This window comes from Balaenoptera ricei, chromosome 1, assembly GCF_028023285.1.
Source record: "Balaenoptera ricei isolate mBalRic1 chromosome 1, mBalRic1.hap2, whole genome shotgun sequence".
In the NCBI taxonomy this organism is placed as follows: domain Eukaryota; kingdom Metazoa; phylum Chordata; class Mammalia; order Artiodactyla; family Balaenopteridae; genus Balaenoptera; species Balaenoptera ricei.
The window spans coordinates 83603322-83628283 of NC_082639.1; the positions used below are offsets into that span (position 1 = coordinate 83603322).

At 39.4% G+C, this 24962-nt stretch overlaps 1 protein-coding gene across 5 annotated transcripts in view; it reads left to right on the forward strand.

Moving 5' to 3' along the window:
* The window catches only part of SLC44A3 (solute carrier family 44 member 3), an 84065-nt gene that overhangs the window by 2363 nt on the left and 56740 nt on the right, over positions 1 to 24962 (forward strand). For all 5 annotated transcript variants that reach the window (XM_059926627.1, XM_059926620.1, XM_059926636.1 and 2 more), the window contains 4 exons: positions 1964 to 2106; positions 4302 to 4438; positions 5363 to 5456; positions 23497 to 23657. In XM_059926627.1, the coding sequence (XP_059782610.1) occupies positions 1964 to 2106; positions 4302 to 4438; positions 5363 to 5456; positions 23497 to 23657 (535 nt within the window). The remainder of the gene's footprint in view (positions 1 to 1963; positions 2107 to 4301; positions 4439 to 5362; positions 5457 to 23496; positions 23658 to 24962) is intronic.

Below are 24962 nucleotides of genomic sequence, written 5' to 3' on the forward strand. Positions count from 1 at the left end.
AGCTTTTAGTATCTTTGCAACATTTTTTTAACCGCAGCCGAGATAGCAAGGAGTGTTTTTTCTTCCTCTCTGCTGTTCGGCTTTCTGGTCTTTCCTGTGACATCCTGACCAGTGACAAGGCACATGCGGGATGGGATTATTGATGGTGCTGCCCTGAGTCAGGGCTAGACAAAGGAGGTTTGGGGTGAGGGGCCAGAATTACGAGCAGGGACAGTCTATAATGAACAGAAAGAGTGCCAGCCTTTCTTTATATGTGCGTAAGACACAGAACAAAACGGCTCAAATCCTGGACCATCTCTGCCTCTACTACCTCTCCAGTGTCCTCTCCCACCTTGCCTTTTCTTACTCATCTTTCAAGACTCCTTTTTCCAAATCTCCCCCAGTACAGTTGACGGTGACCTCCTTGATAACCCCACTATAACTGCTATAAACGCCTACTGTTTGGAATTGCAATTGTGTGTTTGAAACTGGAAAACAATTTTGATGGTTTAAAGTAGTAGTAGTATGACAGGGACTCAGGATTACCCAAATCTGTTCCTCCCAGAAACCGCCCCCCCAAAAAAAACCTTCCACTCCTCCCCACAAGCTTCCCAAGGGGGACATTAACATAAAGAATGCTGATAAATGGGAAATATCACTTCATTATTAGATCTCTGGTGAGCCGGGCAGAAGCCCAGGACTCCTTTCCTCCCTCTAAGTCCAAAACCAATCAGGATCTGACCACACTCCAGAAGGAAGGGCAGGAGGGGAGCACCCGGGGGCTGGGTCAGCCTATCACGTCAGCCACATGGGCCCATGGTCACACCCAGAGCCACAGTCTCAGAGTAAAGGGTAAGGGGTCTGTCCACCGGCAAGGGTGACCCACTCGTCCTGGAGTTTGACCTCAAGACTGAGGAAGGAGGTGCTGGCGGAGTAGGAGGGGCAGAGAGCCTCGTTCCCCAGGAGGTCAGCTGTTTATAAGCCCTGAGCCCTGCCTGTCTTCTAAGCCGAGTTCCTCGGGGGTCAGGGGTTCGGTTGTGTTTGTTTCTATGTCCCTCAGCAACAGAGTCTCTAGCACACACTGGGCACTTTAAGACTGTTATTTTGATTCCTAAATTAGTAAGGAATGTAGAGTATCTGAAACATATTTGACTATGGGACAACGTACCTTTGGAACATATGGTACCAGTGCTATATATTCCAAGTATTAAATGGTATTCTATGCATTGTAGATTGAGAAACTTACAACACTAAGCTTATGTTATGGGAAGATACAGACTCAATCCGAGTAGAGGGCCCGTCAATGCATATTAAGGGAACAGTCGTTTGAGCTGAATATTTTAAATATTCCACATTCATCATTCCACATTCAAAAGTGACTATAGATTGCATAATGTTCTTGTCCAGCAGAATTCCTGAGATTCTTTATCTTGTGTATTTTTAAGGACTTACTCCAAAACACCATTTTCTCACTTGTTATGGACAGAGGGTTAGAATCCCCTAAATACAAGACAAAAAGAAAAGTTGGGGAGGGGAGTGGGAGGAGAGGGAGGTGGAAGGAAGTAAGGGTTGGACGGATGGCTAGAACCTCAGGGAAGACAGCATAGCCTTGCTTATGACCTTAGATAAAACAAGAACCTCAAGTGGAAAAAAATTGAATTATCCTGGTGAACTTAGGCCAAGAAGAAAAAAATGACAGACTCTTGGAGAAGAAGGTGAGAAGCACAAACTGGTGAGAAAATAGAGAGGAATCTGCTTCAGTGTTTTAGAATGTCCTCCCTCCCTAACCTGTTAAAGCGCGTACTAGAGGAGCAGTGCGCTACCTGCTCTGATTTGCTGGTATTACTGATGAAGGAGGAAAGGGCAGTGATACTGGGGAGATTCGTTTCCACTCGGTTCCATTTTATACCAACATCCAAGGATGTGGGGGACCGGTTTCCAGCCCTTGGCCAGGCTCTCATGGCGGCTACTTGGGTTTTGCCAGGTGTTCATCATGGGCTACTCAGTGACGGCTGGGGCCACAGGAAGACTCCTCTTTGGCTACGACAGCTTTGGCAACGTGTGTGGCAAGAAGAACTCCCCAGTAGAAGGGGCCCCTCTTTCGGGGCAGGACATGACCCTAAAAAAGTAAGTTTTCAAGTAAGTCCCCAACCTGCAGAGGGGCTAGATTTCAAAACTTTGTATAAATTAGTCGTTTGAGCCTGGAAACTGTTTTCCCACTCAAAACTCTGTCCGCCCAACTCATGAGAGGGAGGCATGTGTGTGGTAGTAAGGACACAGGTTTTAGAATCAGCCAGTCCTGAATTGAAATTGGGCAGAGTACTTAACCTCTCTGAGCTGAGTTTTCATCTTTTTAAAGTGGTTATTAGACCCACCTCACAAGATTGTTTTAAGGATCCACTGAGACACTGCATGAGCTAAGGCTTAATAAATGTTAGTTGTCACTATTATTATCCATAATGTATCAGAATCATGTTACTAATTATACACCATCCACAGTATTGTTTCTATGTGGAAATACCTGAATCCCACCTGGGAATGCTGCGGACCTGTGTCCCACTCCCTCCCCAGCCTACACTCTCAGCTATGGCACTCTCAGCTTTGGTGTCTCACTTTTCTCCCACCGACTCCAACACAGAAACCAAAAGGGGAGAGAAGAGACAGGAATCCCCTGAGGGGAGAGAAATCCCTGGCCATGATTTTCTAAGATGGATACAGCTTTGTGATAATTTCAAGACTTGATAATCAAAAGCAGCTCCTAGGAAAGAAATCTTAAAGGTCTAGATAGGTCCTGAGTATAAGTTTGGAATCACCAAACACAAATCTCCGACCAGGCCTCCTCTACCCCTGAATTTGCTCTTGAGGAGGCGGCTTTGCATTGCTGAACATGGACTGCCTGAGGGGCATTTCCCCCTGCACTTGTGGGTGTCACTCACAAAGAAGACAGGAGAGGAAGGGGCTCCCCAGATGCACCTGTGCTCCTGTTTAGACATTGTATTCATAATGCAATGCTGGGAAACAGTCATCCTCTTTGAAATGAAAAATACATATTTTATTATTCTCAATAGCCAAAAGGTAGAAGCAACCAAGTGTCCATCAGCAGATGAATAAATAAACAAAATGTGTATATATATATATATACTGGGATATTGTTCAGCCTTATAAAGGAAAGCAATTATGACACATGTTACAACATAGATGAATCTTGAGGATATTATGCTAAGTGAAATAAGCCAGTCACAAAAAGATATTTTATGATTCCACTTATATGAGATATCGAGAGTAATCACATTCATAGAGACAGAAAGTAGAATGGTGGTTGCCAGGGTTTGGGAGTGATGAATTATTATTAAATGGGTACAGAGTTTCAGTTTTGCAAGATGAAAAGAGTTCTGGGTGGTAGTGATTGCTGCACAGCTATGTGAATGTTCTTAATGCCGCTGCACACATAAAAGCTTTAAGATGGTAAAATTTTATGTGTATTTTACTACAATTTTTAAAAATTAATAAGTAGAATAAAGTACGTATTTATCATACACCTAGGAAATCTGTTCCCCCATCTCCTGTTATACCACCCACCTTTCTCCCAACCCCAATTGGAGGAAAAAGAAGCTTCTGGCACCCCTTCTCCGGTCCCTCCCCTGGAGGACTGCCTACAGGGCTCTTGGTCTGACATTCCTGTGATCTCAGCAACCCGGATAAGTGTAGGGCATGGGCCTGAGAGCTGCCACTGCCAACCAGCATGTGACCCTGTTAATGTCAACAACCAGTTTTGTTCTTGTGCCCAGTGGCTGGGCAGCTGCAGCAGGAAGGGTCTCATGAGTTTCCTGTCTCAAACTGGGAGGCAGGGGGAGGAGCAAGCCTTTAATTCACAGCCTCGGCCTCCTCCTCTCCACTTCTCACTTCCCTGGGTTCAGCTATTCTCTGAGGTATAGTTGAACACTCTTGGGTACAAATATGCTTTCTGTGGACTTCATGAGTAGTTCATGCACTGGCCTCACCTAGCAAACCAGGGACAGTTTAATCAGTCCTTTCCCTTCCTCAGTGACTTCCTCCCTAGTGTTATCAACATCCCAGAAAATGCTGAATCTGGCAAAGGGAAGTTTTGTTAACATTTGAATATGATTCCCAAGCTGCACAACTCCATAGATGAACCCAGGTAGGCATAATACATGTTAAATTATGTGGAAGTATTTGATGATGAAAGTTTGCCTTAATTATTCCCACATTTGATAGCGTGTGGATATTTTTAAGTCCCACAATCAAACTCAATGACAGGAAATGCTCTACAACATTCTTCTCCTGTTTCATTTGTCTCCTAGACACGTGTTTTTTATGAATTCCTGCAACCTGGAAGTCAAGGATGTGAGGTTCAGTTCCCCCATTCTCTGTGTGTCCAGTTGTCCTGAAGAGCAGCTTAATACCCTGGAAGAGGTCCAGCTCTTTGCAAACACTAGTGGTAGGTACCGAGGGATGGGGTCACTCTTCCTTCTGAGGCTGGGGACCACAGCAGGGTAACTTGTGCAGACCTAGATAACTTGCCCTGCCCTGGCTTTCTCTGCACAACTGGAAATTGTCCTTCCTGTGGGTGCCTCTCCTTGTGTAGAAAGGGCCATAAACATTTTCTCCTGAGCTGTTCAATTTCATTCAGGTTTATCTGGAATTCATCTGAAACCCTAGCTGTTCTCTGCTCACTGCCAGGGACTGGTCTGCTCTAGAGAGCGGGAGGAGACAGCAGACATTTAGGGCCCAAAGGCAAGGTCAGATGGAGGTCAGAGAGCTCTGTGCACTTGGCACATCCAGTCCTAGAGAGGCACCCACAGGCTTTGGGTTGAATTGCCGACAGGTATGTTCTTTCATTAAGATGTTTGGGCCATGGATAGTTTCACTGACCAGTGGGATAGCCGTTAAGCTGTTCCAAAAGCATTTGTGTAACTTGCTCTGAGCCTGCTTTTCAGATTTATATTTTAAGCATTAAATAAGCAAAGGAAAGTAAAAAGAAATTCGAGACAACCCACTGCAAATTTCATCTGCCTGTGAAATGGGGTGCCAGAGTTTTAAAAACTGTTTGCAAGGCTGGGTTAAAAATATGAAGGCTATATAATAACTCCTCTTCCTATCGTTTTAGTACCAGTCATATAACTTTCAGTTTCGAATTTGGCATTTTGGAGAGAGAAAAAGAGAGGACCTAGCTCAGTCTCAGTTTTGATGCTGATTCTTTTTGTCTTAGGTCACCCAGAGACCTGTTTTCTAAACCTGAATGATTTATTCTGGTTTTTTTTTTCCCAGTTTGGTAAAATGACTATGGTTTCCTTACTGGCTCCCCTAGAAAGATAAGCACAATGTAGGAAGGTGGTACAGTCTGTGTGTCTTCTGCTTCCAGGGTCCTTCCTGTGTGTTTATAGTTTGAATTCCTTCAACTACACCCAGAATCCAAATGCAGACTCGCTGTGCCCCAGGCTACCAGTTCCTCCAAGGTAAAAGCTTCCATACGTTTTCCTTATCCATTAACAAAAGTTATTGGGTACTTGGTGGGAGGCTGTTACTCTTCTGGGTATCACAGAAAGCAGCGCAAAGGAGTTATCCGGTAGAGCCCCTGCCTGCAGGGAGCTTACAGTGTACAGAAGGCCAGGGATAAACAAGGAGGGGCTATTTGCAATATACATATTGGCTTAGGACTATGGATTAGAAACCAGGCTAAATAAGGAGAAAACTCAACAAACAGTAAAAATACACGTAGTCTTCAGATGACAACCCTGGAGCTAGCAAAAAGTACTATATGAATTATTACCAAATGAATGATTTTATAAAGTAGTTGGTGTGTTTTTTCTACTCCAGCTATTTATTATAAAGTAGAAATCATTTACTTTTGCTTTTTTATTGCAACCAGACATTGTTAGTTTTTTTTAGCTCTAGATTTCTCCCTAAGAAACAGGCCTTGGTGGGCAAGGCCAAATGGGTCCACACCTTTCTTCTCAATGAGAATAGAAAACAGGTCCTTCTCAAGAACACCACTCAGTGAACTGCTTTCAGCGTCTTATCCATCCCTATCAACTAGGGCAGTACTTGGCACAGAGGAGGTCCCCTGTAATTAAAGTTGTAACGGTGAAGCAGTAGTTGCACTGCCATGGTAAATGGCTCACGTGTGAGCCATTGAGAAGACTAAGGGGAAAAATGCAATTAATAATCATTGCCACCATCAGGATGCTGAGATGTACTGAAGGAGGACTTGGGTTTATTTTGCATTACCATTCTTTTGAAAATTGTACATATGTTTACAGTGAGTAAGACCTCTGTGCAAAATCCCTTCAAGATAATGACAATTTAAGTAGAACCAAGGCATCATGCCAACCCCCTACGATAGTGTTCATCAAACTCGTGACTGGGATTCACAGTAAGACATGTATTACATCACAACCCCAGTATACATACCTTCATACATACAAGAATACAAAACAAGAATTCCCCTTACTGCATATGATTCACACTAATAGTTTCTATTCTATTTCACTTTTTTAAAAAGTGATCTATTTCATAATCTTCTAACAGGTTGCAAATGCAGCTTGAAAAATGCTGAGATAGCAGGTGCTAAAAAATCAGATTTTAACAGAATAGGAGGAAGAATATAGTTAACCATCCTTGTGCCCTTCTTTTCTAAAATAAATACTTTGTGTTATAAGTAATTGAAAGAGGGGAGAATTATTTCCAGAGGAGAATACCATATCATTTTTCTATAATATCTTATTTTTTTAATTCTGATTTTTGTTAGATGTCATAAACATGTCTCAGTGAAACATAACTAAATCCAGGGGAAAAAAACCAAAAATGTTGTAGTAACTTGAAAGAAAATTATTTAACAGGTGGAGAGAAGTTTTCTTTAACTTTGTACCCTTTGACCAACATCTCCCCTTTTCCCTCCCTCTCCTGTGGTGACTACCATTCTGTTCTCTGCTTCTGTGAGATTAACTATTTTAGATTCCACATATAAGTAATGTAGTGCAGTGTTTGTCTTTTGAGAAGGATTTTTTAAAGAACACTATTTGTAACTGGACCTGCAGAAGGAATTGAAAGAGAATAGAATTTTTAAGGCTGTAATTTAACCAGAGTTGGATAAACTCTCCTCTTACTGTAAATGCGATGGTAACTGTAATTCCATGGGAAGCTTATATCTTGATATTGATGATAACAGCAAACATCTATTGAACTCTGATACTTGCCCGGTACTTTTCTAAGCTCTTTACATGTATTAATTTACTTGGACCTCATAAAACCTCTGTGTTGTAGATATTGTTTCAACCCTATTTTACAGCTGAGAAAGCTGATGCAGAGGTAGGTTAAGGTTGCACAAGTGGAAGAGCTGGCATTCAAACCCAAACAGCGTCCATATTTGTTCCTATAACCCAAAACAAACAGTCAGGACTTCGTTGGTTTTATTCTGCCTGGCAAATGGCCTCCTTAGGCCCACACCAAGCTTGGGGCGGGGGGGGGGGGCGGGGAGGATGGTCCTGTACCCTGTGTCCTCGGGGCAGCATCTTTTCTACCACTCAAGCCGATCCTACTCCTTTCACCCCTTAAATGCAGACCTTTCCAACACTAACTTTTAAAGTGAAGACAAAACTGCTGATTGACTGGCTTTTCTTGGATGGAGTTAGGGAGATAGAAATAGGCTCGAGGGCTCCATTTCCTTTTCCTACACAAGCAAGTGGTTGTTTTAAGATGGAAATTATCATATTTATCATGGAAGAGCAGTGCCAAGAGTGAAAAGCTTGAAAACATGAGAAGTGTGGCTATACGGCCAAAGCACATTTTCTAAATACCTCTTTTTGACTAAGCCAATTGTTTCTTCTTTCTGGGTTGGTCATGTGAGGTATAACATACCCTTTTAGAGCAATGACTGAATATCAAGAAGATTTGTATACCTAGGAATGAGCTTCTAAGAGCAGTGAAAAAATACTGCAGAAGATAACAAGCAAGCATATCTTTTTCCTTTTGGTGTTCTGTGTAATATTGTATTTTGAGTCCCCCATATATTTAAAATGTAAAAGGCTTGGGCTTTTCCTTCCAGTAAATTCTGTTTCTAGCCTCTCACATTGGTGCCTGTGCATGTCACTGCATTGTTTGCTTGAATAAATTCCATACAGAGAGTCACCTAAATATACAGTCAGCTCTCCAAATTACTTCCAGCACATCTGAGTGGCTTTGCTGGTGGGGAGAGGAAAAGCAGAAGTGGGGAAGAAACCGCAGTTTGTGGCCAATAGATGCATCCCCTGCCCCAGCTAATGAGGTACTCCCTAGGCAGCTACCTGGTCAACCACCTACCAGCTAGCTGGTCACCAGGGGTGACCCACACTTTACATGCCTCTCTCCATCACTCTCCGGGGTAAGATGGGTCATTCTTTACCAGTACAGGGAAGTTAAATGCCTAAAAAGCACCATGTTTAACAAACTATGTTGACAAAATTAAGGTCTTAGGGAGAATTATGTTTGGGGAAAAATAAAATGACATTGAATCTATATATCTGAACTTATTTTTCAGAAACACTAAATGAAAGTTCAGAAAACATTTTCTTTCAAAACAATTCAGATTCTTTGGTATTAAGACCAAATGGTATTAAGACCATTTTACTGTTTAGTAAAAGCAAAGAAAAAGAAAATAGAGGTTTAGAAGTTGGAAAGCAGGAGGTAAAATTATTACTCTGTAGGTGGTAAGAAAATTAACTGAAAAGCTACAAATGACAAGAAAACTTTGGTGGCAGGGAACAAGATAAATATACTGAAATCTGTAGCATTCATATATTTTTTGAAAAGACTCTTTTTACCACAGCAAGAAAAAGCACCTACAAAAACACAAAAGTGCCTAGAAATAAATTTAACAAGAAATGTACAAGAGCCACAGGAAGAAAACTTTTCATATATTCCTGAGCTACAAAGAAAGCTTGAACAAATCAGAAGACAGAAATTGTTCTTGACAGTATGACTCAGCATTATAAAAATGTTACTTCTCCCTACGTTATTAAGATGTTATTTCTGCCTAAGTTGAGCTATAGGTTTATCATGATTAAAATAAAAATAATAGCAGGAGTTTTTCAGTAGCTAGATAAGCTGATGTAAGTTTGCAAGGAAAATAGTTTCTTAAATGGCCAAGAAAAATCTCAAAAAGAAAAACAATGAAGGAAAACCAGCCCTTCCAGTTTTTAAAACAATGCTTAATAATTAAAATGCTGGGTACTAGTTCATATGTAGAAAGATCAGTGAAAGATATTATATAATCCAAGAATAGACCCAAATTCTACAAGAATTTAGTAAATGATAAAAAAAAAATGGCATCTCAAATCAGTGACAAAAAGATGGACTATTCAACATGTAGGTTGGGACAGCTGGGTAGGCATCCAGAGGGAAGAGCTGGATCTATACCTCGTGGCTTATATGGATAAATTCCAAATGGATTAAAGATTTTAACTTATAAAGTGAAACCAGGAAGTACTAGAAGGCATGGGAGAATTCCCTTATAGCCTGGAAGTAAGGAAGGCTTCTAACCATGACTTAAAACTCAGGAGACATAAAATTAAAAATTCATTGACTACATTAAAAACAAGTATTTCTGCATGACAAAACACTAGAAGCAAAATTAACAGGCAAATAAGTTGTTATTCACATAAAAAAGATTAATCTCTAATTTATGAAAGGTCTTACTAGTCAACTTTTAAAAGACCAATATCTCAATATAAAAATGAAACAAGAATATGAATAGATGCTGCAGAGAAAAAGCACAATATTTTTTAAAGATACTAAAAAAGAATGAACTTCCCTCACGATAGGGGAAATTCCATTTAAGACTCTAATGTTTTCACCCCATAGACTGGCAACATATTAAAAAAACACCCTTGGCAAGAGTGTAGGGAAATAGGCACTTCCATACAATGCTGAGGCAGGATCCTAAGGAGGGTAATTCATCAATATTCATCTGTCATGAAGGTACATACATTCATTAATTTTTTATTGAAGTATGGTTGATTTACAATATTGTGTTAGGGGACTTCCCTGTTGGCAGAGTAGTTAAGAATCCACCTGCCAATGCAGGGGACACGGGTTCGAGCCCTGGCCTGGGAAGATCCCACGTGCCGCGGAGCAACTAAGCCCGTGCGCCACAACAACTGAGCCTGTGCTCTAGAGCCTGCAGACCACAACTAATGAAGCCCGCTAGCCTAGAGCCCATGCTCCACAACAAGAGAAGCCACCACAATGAGAAGCCCGCACACCGCAACGAGGAGTAGCCCCCGCTCACTGCAACTAGAGAAAGCCCACATGCAGCAATGAAGACCCGATGCAGCCAAAAATTAATTAATTAATTAATTAATTTTTAAAGAACTCTTAAAAAAAACAATATTGTGTTAGTTTCGGGTGTACAGTGTAGTGATTCAGTTATTTTTTTCTGATTATATTGATTATATGTTGTTATAAGATATTAAATATAATTCCCTGTGCTATACAGTAAATCTTTGTTGCTTATCTATTTTATGTATAGTAGCTTGTATCTGTTAATCCTATACTCCCTTTCTCTCCCCTTTGGTAACCTCAAGTTTGTTTTCTATGTCTATGAGTCTGTTTCTGTTTTGTATATAGATTCATCTGTATTATAATACTTTTTAGAGTCCACATTATAAGTGATATCATATAGTATTTGTCTTTGGCTTACTTCACTAAGTATAATATTTTCTAGGTCCCTCCATGTTGCTGCAAATGGCAGTATTTCATTCTTCTTTATGGCTGAGTAATATTCCATTGTAGGTATATACCATATCTTCTTTATCCATTCATCTGTTGATGGAGATTTTAGGTTGCTTCCCTGTCCTGGTTATTATAAGTAGTGCTGCTATGTACACTGGTGTGCATGTACCTTTTTGAATTAGAGTTTTCATTTTTTCTGGTATATACACAGGAGTGGGATTGCTGGATCATATGGTAGCTCTAATTCTAGTTTTTTAAAGGAACCTCCATACTGTTTTCCCTAGTGGCTACACCAATTTACATTCCCACCAACAGTGTACAAGTGTTCTCTTTTCTCCACACCCTTTCCAGCATTTATTATTTGTAGACTTTTGATGACGGCACTTCCAACTGGTGCGAGGTGATACCTCACTGTGGTTTTGATTTGCATTTCTCTAATAATTAGCGATGTTGAGCATCTTTTCATGTGCTTGTTGGCCATCTGCATTTCCTCATTGGAAAAATGTCTGTTGAGTTCTTTGCCCATTTTTTAATCAAATTGTTTATCTTTTCAGTATTGAGTTATATGAGATATTGGTATATTTTGGATATTGACCCCTTGTCAGTCTCATCATTTGCAAATATTTTCTCCGAATCCATAGGTTGTCTTTTCATTTTGTTGATGGTTTCCTTTCCTGTGCAAAAGCATTTAAGTTTAATTAGGTCCCATTTGTTTATTTTTGCTTTTGTTTCCTTTGCTCTAGGAGACATATGCAAAAAAATATTGCTACAATTTATGTCAAAGAGTGTTCTGTCTATGTTTTCCTCTGGGAGTTTTTTCGTATCTGGTCTTACATTTAGGTTTTTAATCCATTTTGAGTTTATTTTTGTATATGGTGTTAGAGAGTGTTCTAATTTTATTCTTTTACAAGTAACTCCACTTTTCCCAGCACCACTTATTGAAGAGACTGTCTTTTCTCCATTGCATGTTCTTGCATCCTTTGTCATAGATTAATTGACCATAAGTGTGTGGGTTTATTTCTGGGCTCTGTATCCTGTTCCATTGATCTATATGTCTGCTTTTGTGCCAGTACCATGCTGTTTTGATTACCGTAGCTTTGTAGCATTGTCTGAAGTCTGGAAGGGTTGTGCCTCTAGCTTTGTTCTTTTTTCTCAGTATTGCTTTGGCAATATGGGGTCTTTTGTGGTTCCATATACATTTTAGGATTATTTGTTCTAGTTCTGTGAAAAATGTCATGGGTATTTTGATAGGGATTGCATTAAGTCTGTAGGTTGCCTTGGGTAATATGGCCATTTTAACAATATTACTTCTCCCAATCCAAGAGCATGGGGTGTCTTTCCATTTCTTTGAATCTTCTTCAGTTTCTTTTTCAATGTTTTATAGTTTTCAGCATATAGTCTTTCACCACTTTGGTTAATTTTATTCCTATGTGTTTTTTTTTTTTAATGAGATTTTAAATGGGACTTTTTTTAAATTTTTGATATTTTGTTATTAGTGTAAAGAAATACAACAGATTTCTGTATACTAATTTTGTATCCTACTACCTTGCTGAATTCATTTATTAGTTCTAGTAGTTTTTGTGTGGAAACTTTAGGGTTCTCTACATAGATTATCATGTCATCTGCAAATAGTGACAGTTTTACCTCTTCCCTTCCAATTGGATACCATTTATTTCTTTTTCTTGTCTGATTGCTGTGACTAAGACTTCCAATACTATGTGGAATAGAAGTGGTGAAAGCGGGCATCCTTGTCTTTTTCCTGAATTTAGTGGGAAGGCGTTTGTTTTTCACTGTTGAGTATTGTGTTGGCTATGGATTTGTCATAAATGGCTTTTATTATATTGAGATATGTCCCCTTTATACCCACTTTGGTGAGTGTTTTTATCATGAATGAATGTTGAATTTTGTCAAATTTTTTTGCATCTATTGAAATGATTATGTGGTTTTTGTCTTTTGTTAATGTGGTGAATCACATTGATTGATTTGTATATGTTGAACCTTTCTTGCAACCGTGCAATTAATCCGACTTAATCATGGTGTATGATCTTTTTTATGTATAGATGGATTTGGTTTGCTAATATTTTGTTGAGATTTTTGCATCTATATTCATCAAAGAAATTGGCCTGTAATTTTCTTTTTTGGTAGTGTCTTTGTCTGGTTTTGGCATCAGCGTGATGGTAGCCTCATAGAATGAATTTGTGAGTGTTCCTCTCTCTTCAACTTTTTAGAATTGTTTGAGAAGGATGGATATAAGTTCATCTTTACATGTTTGTTAAGATTCCCCAGTGAAGCTGTCTGGTCCTAGACTTTTGTTTGTAGGGAGTTTTTTTTTTTTTTTTTTTTTAATTACACATTCTATTTCACTTCTAGTAATGTCTGTTCAAATTATCTGTTTCTTCTTGACTCAGCCTTGGCAGGCTGTACGTTTCTAGAAACTTTACCATTTCTTCTAGGTTGTCCAATTTGTTGGCATATAACTGTTCATAGTATTTTCTAACGTTTTAATATTTCTGTGGTATAAGTTATTTCTTCTCTTTCATTTCTTGTTTTGTTTATTTGGATCCTCTCTCTTTTCCTGTTGGTGAGCCTGGCTAGAGGTTTGTTGATTTTGTTTATCTTTTAAAAAAACTAGCTCTTGGTTTTATTGATCTTTTCAATTTTTTTATCTCTATTTTATGTATTTCCTCTCTGATCTTTATTGTTTCCTTCCTTCTGCTGACTTTGGGTTTTGTTTGTTCTTTTTCTAATTCTTTGGGTGACCGGTTAGGTCGTTTATTTGAGATTTTTCTTGTTTCTTGAAGAAGGCCTGTATCACTGTGAACTTCCCTGTTAGAACTGCTTTTACTGCATCCCATAGATTTTGTAAGGTTATATTTTCATTTTCATTTGTCTCAAGGTATTTTCCAATTTCTTCTTTGATTTCATCATGGCCCATTTTTTTTTGTTTGTTTTTTTGGTTTTTTTTTTTAGTAGGATGTTTAGTATTTTCCTCTTTTTCTTTCTGTGGTGGATTTCTAGTTTCATACTCTTGTGGTCAGAAAAGATGCTTGAAATAATTTCTATCCTCTTAAATTTGTTGAGGCTTGTTTTGTGACCTAGTATGTGGTGTATCCTGGAGAACATTCCATGTGCGCTTGAAAAGAACGTGTATTATGGTTTTTTTTGGATGTAGTGTCCTGTAGATATCAGTTAGTTACAACTGGTTTATTGTGTCATTTAGGACCTCTGTTGCCTTATTGATTTTCTGTCTGGATGATCTGTCCATTGATGTCAGTGGGGTGTTAAAGTCTCCTACTATTATTGTATTCTTGTCCATTTCTCCCTTTATGCTTGTTAGTATTTGCTTTATGTATTTAGGAGGTCCCATACTGGGTACATAATATTAAAGAGTGTAATATCCTCTTCTTGTATTGAACCCTTTATCATTATTTAATGTCCTTCTTTGTCTTTCTTTATGGCCTTTGTTTTAAAGCCTATTTTGTCTGATATGAGTATTGCTACCCCTGCTTTCTTCTTGTTTCTATTTACATCAAATATATTTTTCTAGACCCTCATTTTTAGTCTGTGAGTGTCTTTTGCCCTGAAGTGAGTCTCTTGCAGGCAGCATATTATAGTTTCTTATTTCTTTTATTCAATCAGTGCTATGTCTTTTGAGTGGAGCATTTGGTCCATTGACATTTAAAGTAATAATTGATAGGTATGTATTTATTGCCACTTTAATCCTTGTTTTCCAGTTGTTCTGTAGTTCTTCTTCATTCATTTCTTCTTTTTGTTTTTCCTTTTGTGATTTGATGACTTTCTTTTGTAGTATGCTTGAGTTCCTTTCTTTTTTGTTTTTTGTGAATCTATTCTGTTTTTGATTTGTAGTTACCATGAAGTTCAAGCATGTTGACCCACAGCTATATCTATTTACTTGCTTTAAACTAATAGTCATTCAAGGTCAAACACATTCTAAAAGATCTACATTTTTATACTCCCCCGCCCTCACATTTTGTGCTTTTGATGTCATATTTTACATCTTCATGCTTATCCTTTTACTATTTATTGTAATTACAATTGCTTTTACAGTTTTTTAATCTATGTACTGGCTTATTTAAGTAATCTTTAACCCTTTTATATATTTGCCTTTTCTATTATGATTTTCCCTTTCCTATAAATTCTTGCGGCTTTTCTATTTAGAGAAGACCCTTCAATGTTTCTTTTAGGGTAGGTTTAGTATTGCTGAATGATTTTTGTTTTTGCCTGTCTGGGAAATCTTTGTCTCTCCTTCTATTCTAAATAATAATCATGCTGGGTGGAGCATCCTAGGTTTTCCCCTTTCAAGACTTTGAATATATCTTGCCACTCCCTTCAGGTCCTGCAAAGTTTCTGCAGAGAAATCAGCTGATAGCCTTATGGGGGTTCCCTTGTAACTGACTCTTTGTTTTTCTCTTGCTGCCTTTAGAATCCTCTCTTTAACTTTTGCCATCTTAATTATGATATGTCTTGGTGTGGGTCTGTTTGGGTTCATATTGTTTGGGACCCTCTGTGCTTCCTGCATCTGGATATATGATTCGTTCTTAAGGTTTGGGAAGTTTTCAGCCATAATTTCTTCAAATACAGTTTCAATCCCCCCTACCTTCTCCTTCTGGAATGCCTATTATGTGTAGGTTGGCACATTTTATATTATCCCATAGATCTCGTATGTTGCTTTCATTTGTTTTCATTTGTCTTTCTATCTGCTGTTCTGATTGGTGATTTCCATTATTCTATCTTCCAGTCACTTATTCATTCTTCTGTGTCATTTATTCTGCTATTAATTGCTTCTAGATTGGTTTTTATCTTGGCAGTTGAATTGTCTCTTTTTGATTGGTTCATCTTTATAGTTTCTAGCTCCTTGTTACAGTGATCTGCATTTCTATCAATAATCTTTCTTAATTCAGTTATCATTTTTATTGCCAACTTTTTTAACTTGGGGTATAGTGGATTGGAGAGGTCTGTTTCATTGTTTGTTCTTTCAGGGGATTTTTATTTTTCATTTAGTTGGGAGTAGTTCCTTTGCATTTTCATTTTATTTAACTTTCTGTTTTTATAAATTTAGGAGACACAATTATCTACTGTGGTCTTGAAGGGGTGTTTTTATTTGGGAGCATCTCTGTGTAGACTGTGCTTGTCCAATGTCTTTGGTGCAAGTTGCTGGTTTGGGTATGGCTGCCATCCAGGTCTTTCCTCAGAGTTTGCTGGCCATTATCCCCTTGATAGGAGGTGTAGTTTGTGTTGTAGTTTCTAGACCCTGTGCAGGATATGAGGTGGGGCTTCCCTTCTGCTCTGTGGCTGTTGTCACCCTGTCAGGGGCAGGGTCTGCTCCCCAGTTGTTGGATTAGAAGCCCTGAAGGTCAGGTTCAGTCAGGCTCTATTGCCCTTGAGTGCGTGCCCCACCCCTAGGGAGGTGAATACTAAAGCAAGTGAGGCCCGTGCAGTCACAGAGGACCTGTGGGCCCCCATGGCTCTGCTTAGAAGCAGCCCAAGATCGCATCCCTTTCTCTGTTGTGTTCATCCCAGATCTAGTGCAAGGCTGTGGTGTGGAGTGGGCTGGGGCTGCAGGTCAGGATGTTGTGGTTGCAGGAGTTTAGGTGGCTGTGCTCCCGCCTGCCATCTATGCTGCTTCGGTGCCAGTTTTCTACCAGGACCTGTCTGCCCCAGGTCTAGGGCTAAGCTGTGGTGTGAAGTGGACTTAGCTGGGGCGCTCTCACTGGGAGATAATCTGCTACTCCTGAATGCACTGACAGTGGCCATCACCGCCCCACCCGGACCGCATTCCAGGCCCTCTGGGCTGTCTCTGTGGAGCTAGATGAGTTCCCAGGGCCTGTCTGCCCGAGATTCAGCCCTTAGCCTCTGTGTGCTCTTGTGGCACCTCCCTGTGCTCACCCTGACAGTGGCCACTATGGCTCCACTCGCCCCATCCATGCGCAATGGCCTCTGTGGCTTCACCTGGATCACACCCCAGGTGACCTGGTCTGGTTCTGCATAGCTAAACTGAATCTTTGCCCTGATCTCTCAGCAGGCTGTGGTGTGGAGTGAGCAGAGACAGGGTGTTTGCCCCTTCTGGTTAAGAAGTGCGACGAGGCAGCAGCCGCCCGTGCATGGCTCTCTCCACCCTGATTGTCAGCAAGACAGCAGTCACACACTCCTTGCAAGCAGAGTCTAGGCTTCTCTAGCCCTTCTGTCTGTCACAGCAAATTTTCCAGCAGGAAAGGGGGCTTGTCTTCTCCACACAGGAGCCCAGGACTCGGATGCCCAGATTGTGGCTTGACCTGCTTGCTTCTCAGGGGCACAGGTCCCAACCCAGTGCCTTTTTTGTCCTAACTGGTTATGTAGAAATCTTTCTTGCAGCCTTGGTGGTATAGGAGTTCTTCTGCTGATTTCCGGTTAGTTCTCCATGAGAATTGCTCCACATGTAGATATATTTTTGATGTGTTTGTGCGGGGAGGTGAGCTCCACATTCTCCTGCCCCGCCATCTTGATCCCCCTCCCTACATTCATCGCTTTTTAATCAAGCATTTCTACTTCTAGGAATTTAATCTTCAGGTATACCTGTACCAGTGTGAAATGACATTTGTATAAGGTTATTCACTGCAGCATTTATAATAGCAAAATAATTAAAGCAATCTAAATGGCTTTCAATAGAGGGCTGCTTAAATAAATAATGGTATATCACTTAATGTAACACTATTTAGCTCTTTTTTTTTTTAATAAGAGACTAGCAAGCTGGGAATAGCTGAGAACTTTCTCAGTCTGATAAAGGGCATCTATGAGAAATCTATAGTTAATATTATACATAATGGTGAACTATAAAATGCTTTCCACCTAAAATTAGAAACAAGGCAAGGATATATGCTCTTACCACTTCTACTCACCAGTGTAATAGAGGTCCTAGGAATTGCAATAAAGTAAGGGAAAAAAATAGATTGGAAGAGGCAAAACCATCTTTATTAATAGATGACCTAATTGTTTACATAGAAAATCCAAAGAAATCTACAAAATAATTACTTAGTGAATTTAGCAAATCTGCAAACTACAAAGTCAAGTTACATTTCTACGTATTAGCAGCAAACAATTAGGAAATAATTTTGAAGTCCATCTTCAGAACTATCAAAAAAGTATAGAATAACTAGGAATATATTTAACAGAAGACATGTAAGCCCTCAACTGAAAACTTTGATAAGACATTGCTGAGAGAAATTAAAGAACACCTAAATAAGTAGAGAAATATACCTAATTCATGAATTGGAAGTTTTAATATTGTTAGGATGTCTCTTCTCCCTAAATTGTTCTATAGATTCAACACAGTGCCCCAATATAATTTTTGTAGAAATTGACAAGTTTATTCTAAAAAATATAGAAAATGCTAAAGACATAGGTTCACACACACACACACAAAAAAACTTGAAGAAGAGCCAAGTTAGAGAGCTCATAACACCTGATTTCAAAAGTTATTATAAAATTACAGTGATTAAGACAGTGTGGTATTGGAATGAGGATAGACAGATAAGTGGATCAGAATAGAGAGGCCAGAAATAGAGTAACATATACATGGCCAATTGATTTTTAATGAAAGTGGCAAGGCAATTTCATGGGGAGAAGAAGCCTTTTCAACAAATGGTGCTAAAATAAGTGGAAAGACACGGGGGAAAATGACTTGGTCATTTTGATTGAGGACTCTTACCTTATACCACATACAAAAACTAGTTTTAGATAGATCCTAGACCTAAACCTAAGAAGCTAAAGCTATAAAGCTTCTAGAAGAAAAATAGAAGAATATCTTTGCCGCCTTGAAGAAGGCAAAAATTTGAGAGGGCACACAAAGCACTATACATAAAAGAAAAAAAATGATACATTGGACTTCATCAAAATTAAAAACTTCTCTTCATCTAAAGATACCATTAAGAAAATGCAAAAAAAAAAAAGAAGCAACAGTCTTGGAGAAAATATTCACAGTATGTATATATGACAAATGCTTAAATCCAGAATATGTATATAAAGAATTTCTTTAAATCAGCATCTGCAATCTTCTTCTTTAAAGGGCCATGTAGTAGATATTTGAGGCTTTGTGCACATTATCATCTCAGTAGCCACTAGTACTTAACTCTGCCAGTGTAGGGCAAGGGCAGCCATAGAAAATACATAAAGAAATGGATTGTGCTGTGCTCCAATGAAGCTTCATGTACAAAAACAGATGGTGGGCTGAATTTGGCTGATCCCTACTGTAAATCAATAACAAAAAGTCAAACAACCCAATAAAACCAGGCAAAAGACTTGAACAGACACTTTTCAAAAGAAGATAAACAAAGAGCCAGTAGGTACATGAAAAGATGCTTAACATTGTTAGCCATCAGGAAAATGCAAATTGAAAATACCATGAGATATCACCACATGCTTACTAGAAGGGCTCCCATTTGAAAGGTGAACCATATCAAGTGCTGGTGAGGAGGTGGAACAGCTAGAAGTCTCAGCCATTGCTGGTGGGATATAAATGCTGCAGCCACTTTGGAAAAAGTTTGGTGCTTCTTATAAAGCTAAGCATACACTTTCCATATGACCCAACAATTCCACTTTTAGGTAGTTACTTGGAGAAATGAAAATGTATGTCCGTAAAAAGACATATACGAATGTTGCTAGCAGCTTTTTAAAAATTATGATGATGATGCATCTTTTTTTAACTGAAGTTAAATTTACAGTTACTTTACTGAAGTTGATTTACAGTGTTTCAGGTGTACAGCAAAGTGGTTCAGTTATATACACATATATATGTATGTATATATATATTATTTTTCAGATTTCTTTTCCATTATAGGTTATTACAAGATATTGAACATAGTTCCCTGTGCTATACAGTAGGTCCTTGATAGCAGCTTTATTTTTAATAGCTAAAAACTGTAAACAACTCAAATGGCAATCAACAGGAAACTAGACAAACAAGTGGTAGTATATTCATACAGTGAAATAGTACTCAGCAGTTAAAGGAATGATCTGCTGATACACGTGACAGCTGAGTGTAAGAAGCTGGACACAGAAGAGTGCATACTATGTGATTCCATTTAAATGGGATTAGACAAGAGTCAAAACTAATGTTTAGTTATAGAAATCAGATTAATAGTGCCTGTAAAGGCATGAAGATTGATTGGAAGGGGGCATGAGGGAACTTTCTGGGGTAAAAAAGCTGTTCTGCACCTTGAAAGGGCTGGTGGTTACACTGACATATGTATTTGTCAAAAGCCACTAACTGTATGTTTAAGATCTGTACATTTCACTATATGTAAATTTTACCTCAGTAAAAATAAGAGGAATCTCTTATATTCTAATATGAGCAGAGCTACAAGATGTATTAAGTTTAAAAAAAAGCAAACTATAAAGCAGTATGCAGTATACCACCTTTTCCATAAAAAGGAAATGTCATAAGTGTGACTTATGTGTTTATATACATATAAGTATGTATACATGTGTGTGTGTATATTTGCTTGTATAATCATTACATCAAACATAACCTATAGGATGTAGTTAGAAAGCTACTCTAGTTTTGTTTCTCTGTCTCTTTAAATTTATTCAGCCAGACTAGTTTTTTCTCTGCCCCTGAATGAAAACACAGTTCCCAAGACTTCTCTGGTTACTTTTAGGTAGTAAGGACTCAGTCACTTTAAGTGGTAAAAGACACTTTCAATTCAGGAATTAAAATGTTCAGCGCAGTGTGACAGACTTCAAACTTGACCGGAAGTTGAAGCTTCTCCCTCCACCAGGTTGGGTCAGGAGCAGGGGGACGGCTTGGGTCAGGGGAGGTACAATCCTCTGCTTCTCTCTCCTCTCCTGCTTACTCACCCCTTCCTTTCCCAGCTTGCTAAAACGGGCTTCTGACTCTTGGGGCTGGCACACCAAAAGTGAAGAGAAGACAGAAGGAGCCAGGAGCATTTTTACTTGACTAGTACTGATTCTAGGATGAGTCTTCTGGGCTTGGGAGGTGTTCCAGACAGCTTTCTCCATGAAGCACTTTTCGGGTTATTTGGAAAGTTCCACCAATGGGCTTTCTCACTAGCAGTGCCCCTTACATGGTCGAGTGCATCTCTGCTCTGGCTGATCATTTCCCCATTCCTCTGGTCGGGCCTTCCCCTTTCCCGAGGCACTGAGCAGCTACCCACAGCTTCTTTCCGCTAAGGTCCCCACAGTCGTCCATGTGGCTGTTCTGGACACCAGCCCCACCCCGTTCTCAGGACTCAGACCTTAACCCATGGGTTAAGGTCTGTAGAGCCTCTGAATTTTCCAGGAAACACTTCTCATCTGATTTAGGAGTAGTATCCCTCACCCTAAGGGGCAGCGATATATTCACATGGCAGTTCTCTCTCTCAAAACAAGAACAAAACCATCTCTTTAGAATTGCTCTTGTACATGAGTCTATGCACTTGCCAACACCTGTACACAGTCAACTGTATCCAAATAAAAAATACAATCAACCAAGGTATCAGGAGATCTCAGGATAAAATGTAGACTACAGCAAATGAATTTAACTTATTATAAATGTATGACATAACCTAACTGAAGGGGGTAGAGAGAAAAGGAGCTGGCCTAAGTAATGTTGGGAAATAACCCTGTGACTACATACTGTAAGCTAAACCAAAAAAAAAAAAAAAAACCAAAAAATTTAAAATACTGTACATAAACACTGCGCTCTAGTTGGTAAATTTGTTTCTCACGGGGCACTATTTAGCAATTTTGAAGCAACGTACTAGGGTTGATGATAAAGTAAATATCCATGAGTCCATACTTATATAAATAAATGACTGATTAAGTAAATAAATAAATGGGAGAAAGGGGATAAATCTTTACAGAGGATCTCAGATAATGTGTGTAGATATTCCTCCTCCAGGAGGTGGAACTTAATTTCCCTCTTCTTGAGAGCAGGTTGGATTTAATGAATCACTTCTAAAGAACACAGTGTAGAAAGAGAAAAATAGTCACATTCCAGTGGAGAAAACTGGCAGGTACCAACCACCTTAACCAAGTGATTTTGGGCAACTTCAGCAGTGGTGTCATGTTGCTGTTGTGTCCCCTGATGTGATCCTCTGAGAATAGCTCTTTGCCTCTGTGGTTTTCTTCCTATAAACCCATAACTGCAGCCTAATCATGAGAAAATGTGAGGGTCTTTCTATAGCTTGAAGGACATTTTATAAGATACCTGACCATGAATCTTCAAAAGTGTCAAGGTTATGAGAAATAGGGAAAAACTAAGAAACTGTCACAGACCAAGAGAGACACAACAAATAAATGCAGCGTGGTATCCCGGAACAGAAAAAGGAATTGGTGGAAAATGGTGACTTCCAAATAAAGACTGTGGTTTAGTTAATAGTGTAGCACCAATGTTGATTTCTTAATTTTCACCAATGTACTGTGGTTATGTCGGATGTTAACATTAGGTGGAGGTGAGTGAAGGTACATGGGAACTCTGTGTACCATGTTTGCAATTTTTCAGTAACACTAAAGTTATTCCAAAATTAAAAGTTTATTTTATAAAATGCTCTTCTAATCTCCAACTTCCAACACTCTTATATTCAGTGTGGGTGAAGGATTTAAGAGAATAACCAGTTTTCTCCTACCTCTCTTTTGACAAGCCCTGCTTGGTGGGGTCTGGCATCTCATTTGGGGATATAATTTTTATTATCCTTGAGCCTCAGCAGCAGACTCCTATTTAAATGTCCTATTATGTTCGTGTATGCTAAAAATGTCTCTAGAATGATATACAAGAAACCAAAACAACGGTCGCCTGTGAGGAAATGTACTTCCGTGGCTCAAGGAGAAGAAAGTGCAGTTTCTCACAGTTTATCCTATTGTACCTTTTGGAATCTGAGCTGTGTGAATGTATCACACTTGCAAAATTTTTAATTTAAAAAAAAAACAACGGCTTGGTTGTATTACTCTTCTCTTAAATCACCGTTCAGTGACTCGGGAACTCTTATATACTGTTGTGACCCCTGAGGAAGATCCTTCCGTATGTTCTGTGTTGAGCTTCACTGGGGTTTCAGAAGCCATTTTGCCTTCACGGCAATGCGATGTTGGTGACTGCCTAATGTTTTAGCAACTTGTCAGATAATTTGGCACTTCTTGGGTCAGGATTATTTCCACTGTTTGGGGCCCACAGAAGGAAAGAAGAGCAGGATGTTATGAAGGTACGCGTGGCCTCATTAAGATTCATTAGGATGAACATTCCTGGGCATTTTTCCATTTCAGGAAGGGCCCCAAAAGAGGTCAGCTTTCTCATCTACCCAAGGCAGTTATCAACCACAGCTTCATTCATACATTTATCACTCATTTATTAAGCACTCACTCTGTTTGTAGCAAAACTCTCAAGGCTTTTACGTCTTCTTAAAGAGGATAGAAATAAAGCTGGTGGTTTCATTAGTACAGCTTCTGATTGAGCCAGTCCTTATCGCTAACAGTTCCTAAAAGAAATGTGATTCTTGTGTTGGAGTTGGTAGTTTGTTATCCAGGAAGGGCCAAGACATCAGAGTCAGAAATGTCACTCCCCAACATTAGGTTTCTGGTGTCTATGGGCCTCCATAATCAGTTTCCCATCCAGGCATCAGCTGAACACTGTGGCAGCACAGATGCCTGGCTTTCTAAGGTGTAGACTGCAAACAAGATGTTAAACTTCTTTTTATTACTGTGGATCTTATACATTTTGGTTGCTGAGAATTTTAAATAAACATCTTTTTTTAAGATAAGTAATTAAGTAAACATCTTTGCCACTTATTCTTTTATTTTTAGCAAGTCTTTTCCCTTGTTTAATCGATGCATCCCTCAAACGCCTGAGTGTTATTCCCTGTTTGCGTCTGTTTTGATCAATGATGTTGACGCCCTCCATCGAATTCTAAGTGGAATAATGTCAGGAAGAGACACAATCCTCGGTCTCTGTATCCTCGCCTTCGGTAATTTTCAATTAATTTTATTTCAGTGACTATTTATACCAAAGTTTCTAGCACTTATGTATGTTGTACAATGGAAATTAGCCTCTTGACTTCAATATAAAACTTCACTTCATATATCTTCTTTGTAGTTATTTTCAGTGTTTCAGGTTCCAGTGGAGGAGGGGGCAGTAAGACTGGGGAAAGGCCAGCTGGCTCTCTGCCCAGAGGCCTCACTAGGTGGGGCTGCCTTAGAGAGTGACCACGTTCCAGGGCCTGCTCCTCAGCTCTGAATAAGGATGGATGTGCAGAGCAGATTGCCACTTTGTGAACTGGCCATGATAAGTACCAGGAACGCATGTCCTCTGGTCCGTGTGCCCTCTTCCCCTAGGCAAGCCCGATCACAAGGCTGCTTGGCGAGCAAGGGAAGGCGGTGTGTGCATCATGTTAAATAACATCAGAGGGCATTGGCCTGATGTATCCAGCTCCTCCTAGGAGCAGGCCTACTGGGTTGTAGGAGGGTCAAGGTCTTGAGCCAGATCATGCCTTTTCCAGCCTTTCTGGAAGCAGCCCCCCAGCCACTTGTGACCGTTGACTTCCCATTTGCTGTTTCAGCTCGATGAGCCCCTTAAGAGTCGGCCTTCTCTTTGAACGAATTAGTGCTGTCTGCTGCTGTAGGCAATAGTAGTGGCCTCTTATTTACCCCGTTATTTACAGCAGCTGCCTCCCAACCTTGGGAGGTTGAAAGAAACTCTTTGATCAGCCATTAACATAATTTTGCCAGTTTACAAATTGAGTTTTCCATAATTTCATTACCCAAAGGTTACTAATTCCTGAATGCTTGGGGATGCTTAACTAGCCACCATTATGTAACTTCCAGACTTCTTATGACCCAGATGTGCCAGACATCGTGCTTGCTGTTAACACATTAAACCTCATCAGAACCCTATCACCGTTTGTAGGAGAGGAAGCTGAGGCTTAGAGAGGTCTGAGGTTTGGCCAAGCAGAGGTGCAGAGCTGAGACTCAGCCCAGACCTATCTGATTCTAAACCCATGTTCTTAACCACTACACCCAGATATCTATATGTAATCTTGAATTCTTGTTTAGAAAAAAAAAGTAATGTAGTATTTATAAATTCACTGAAGTACTGAGAATAAATTCATAGGCTTAAAAACCCCCAAATTGGAAACTGATGTGCAGATTTTTATACATACATCTTATAATCATAAATTTTTCATTTTTAAAGGCATTCATCTTTCATACTTAATGAGAGTATCTGAGAACACAAAATTGGAACTTTAGATAAGTTATGAAATCAAAAGGGTTAA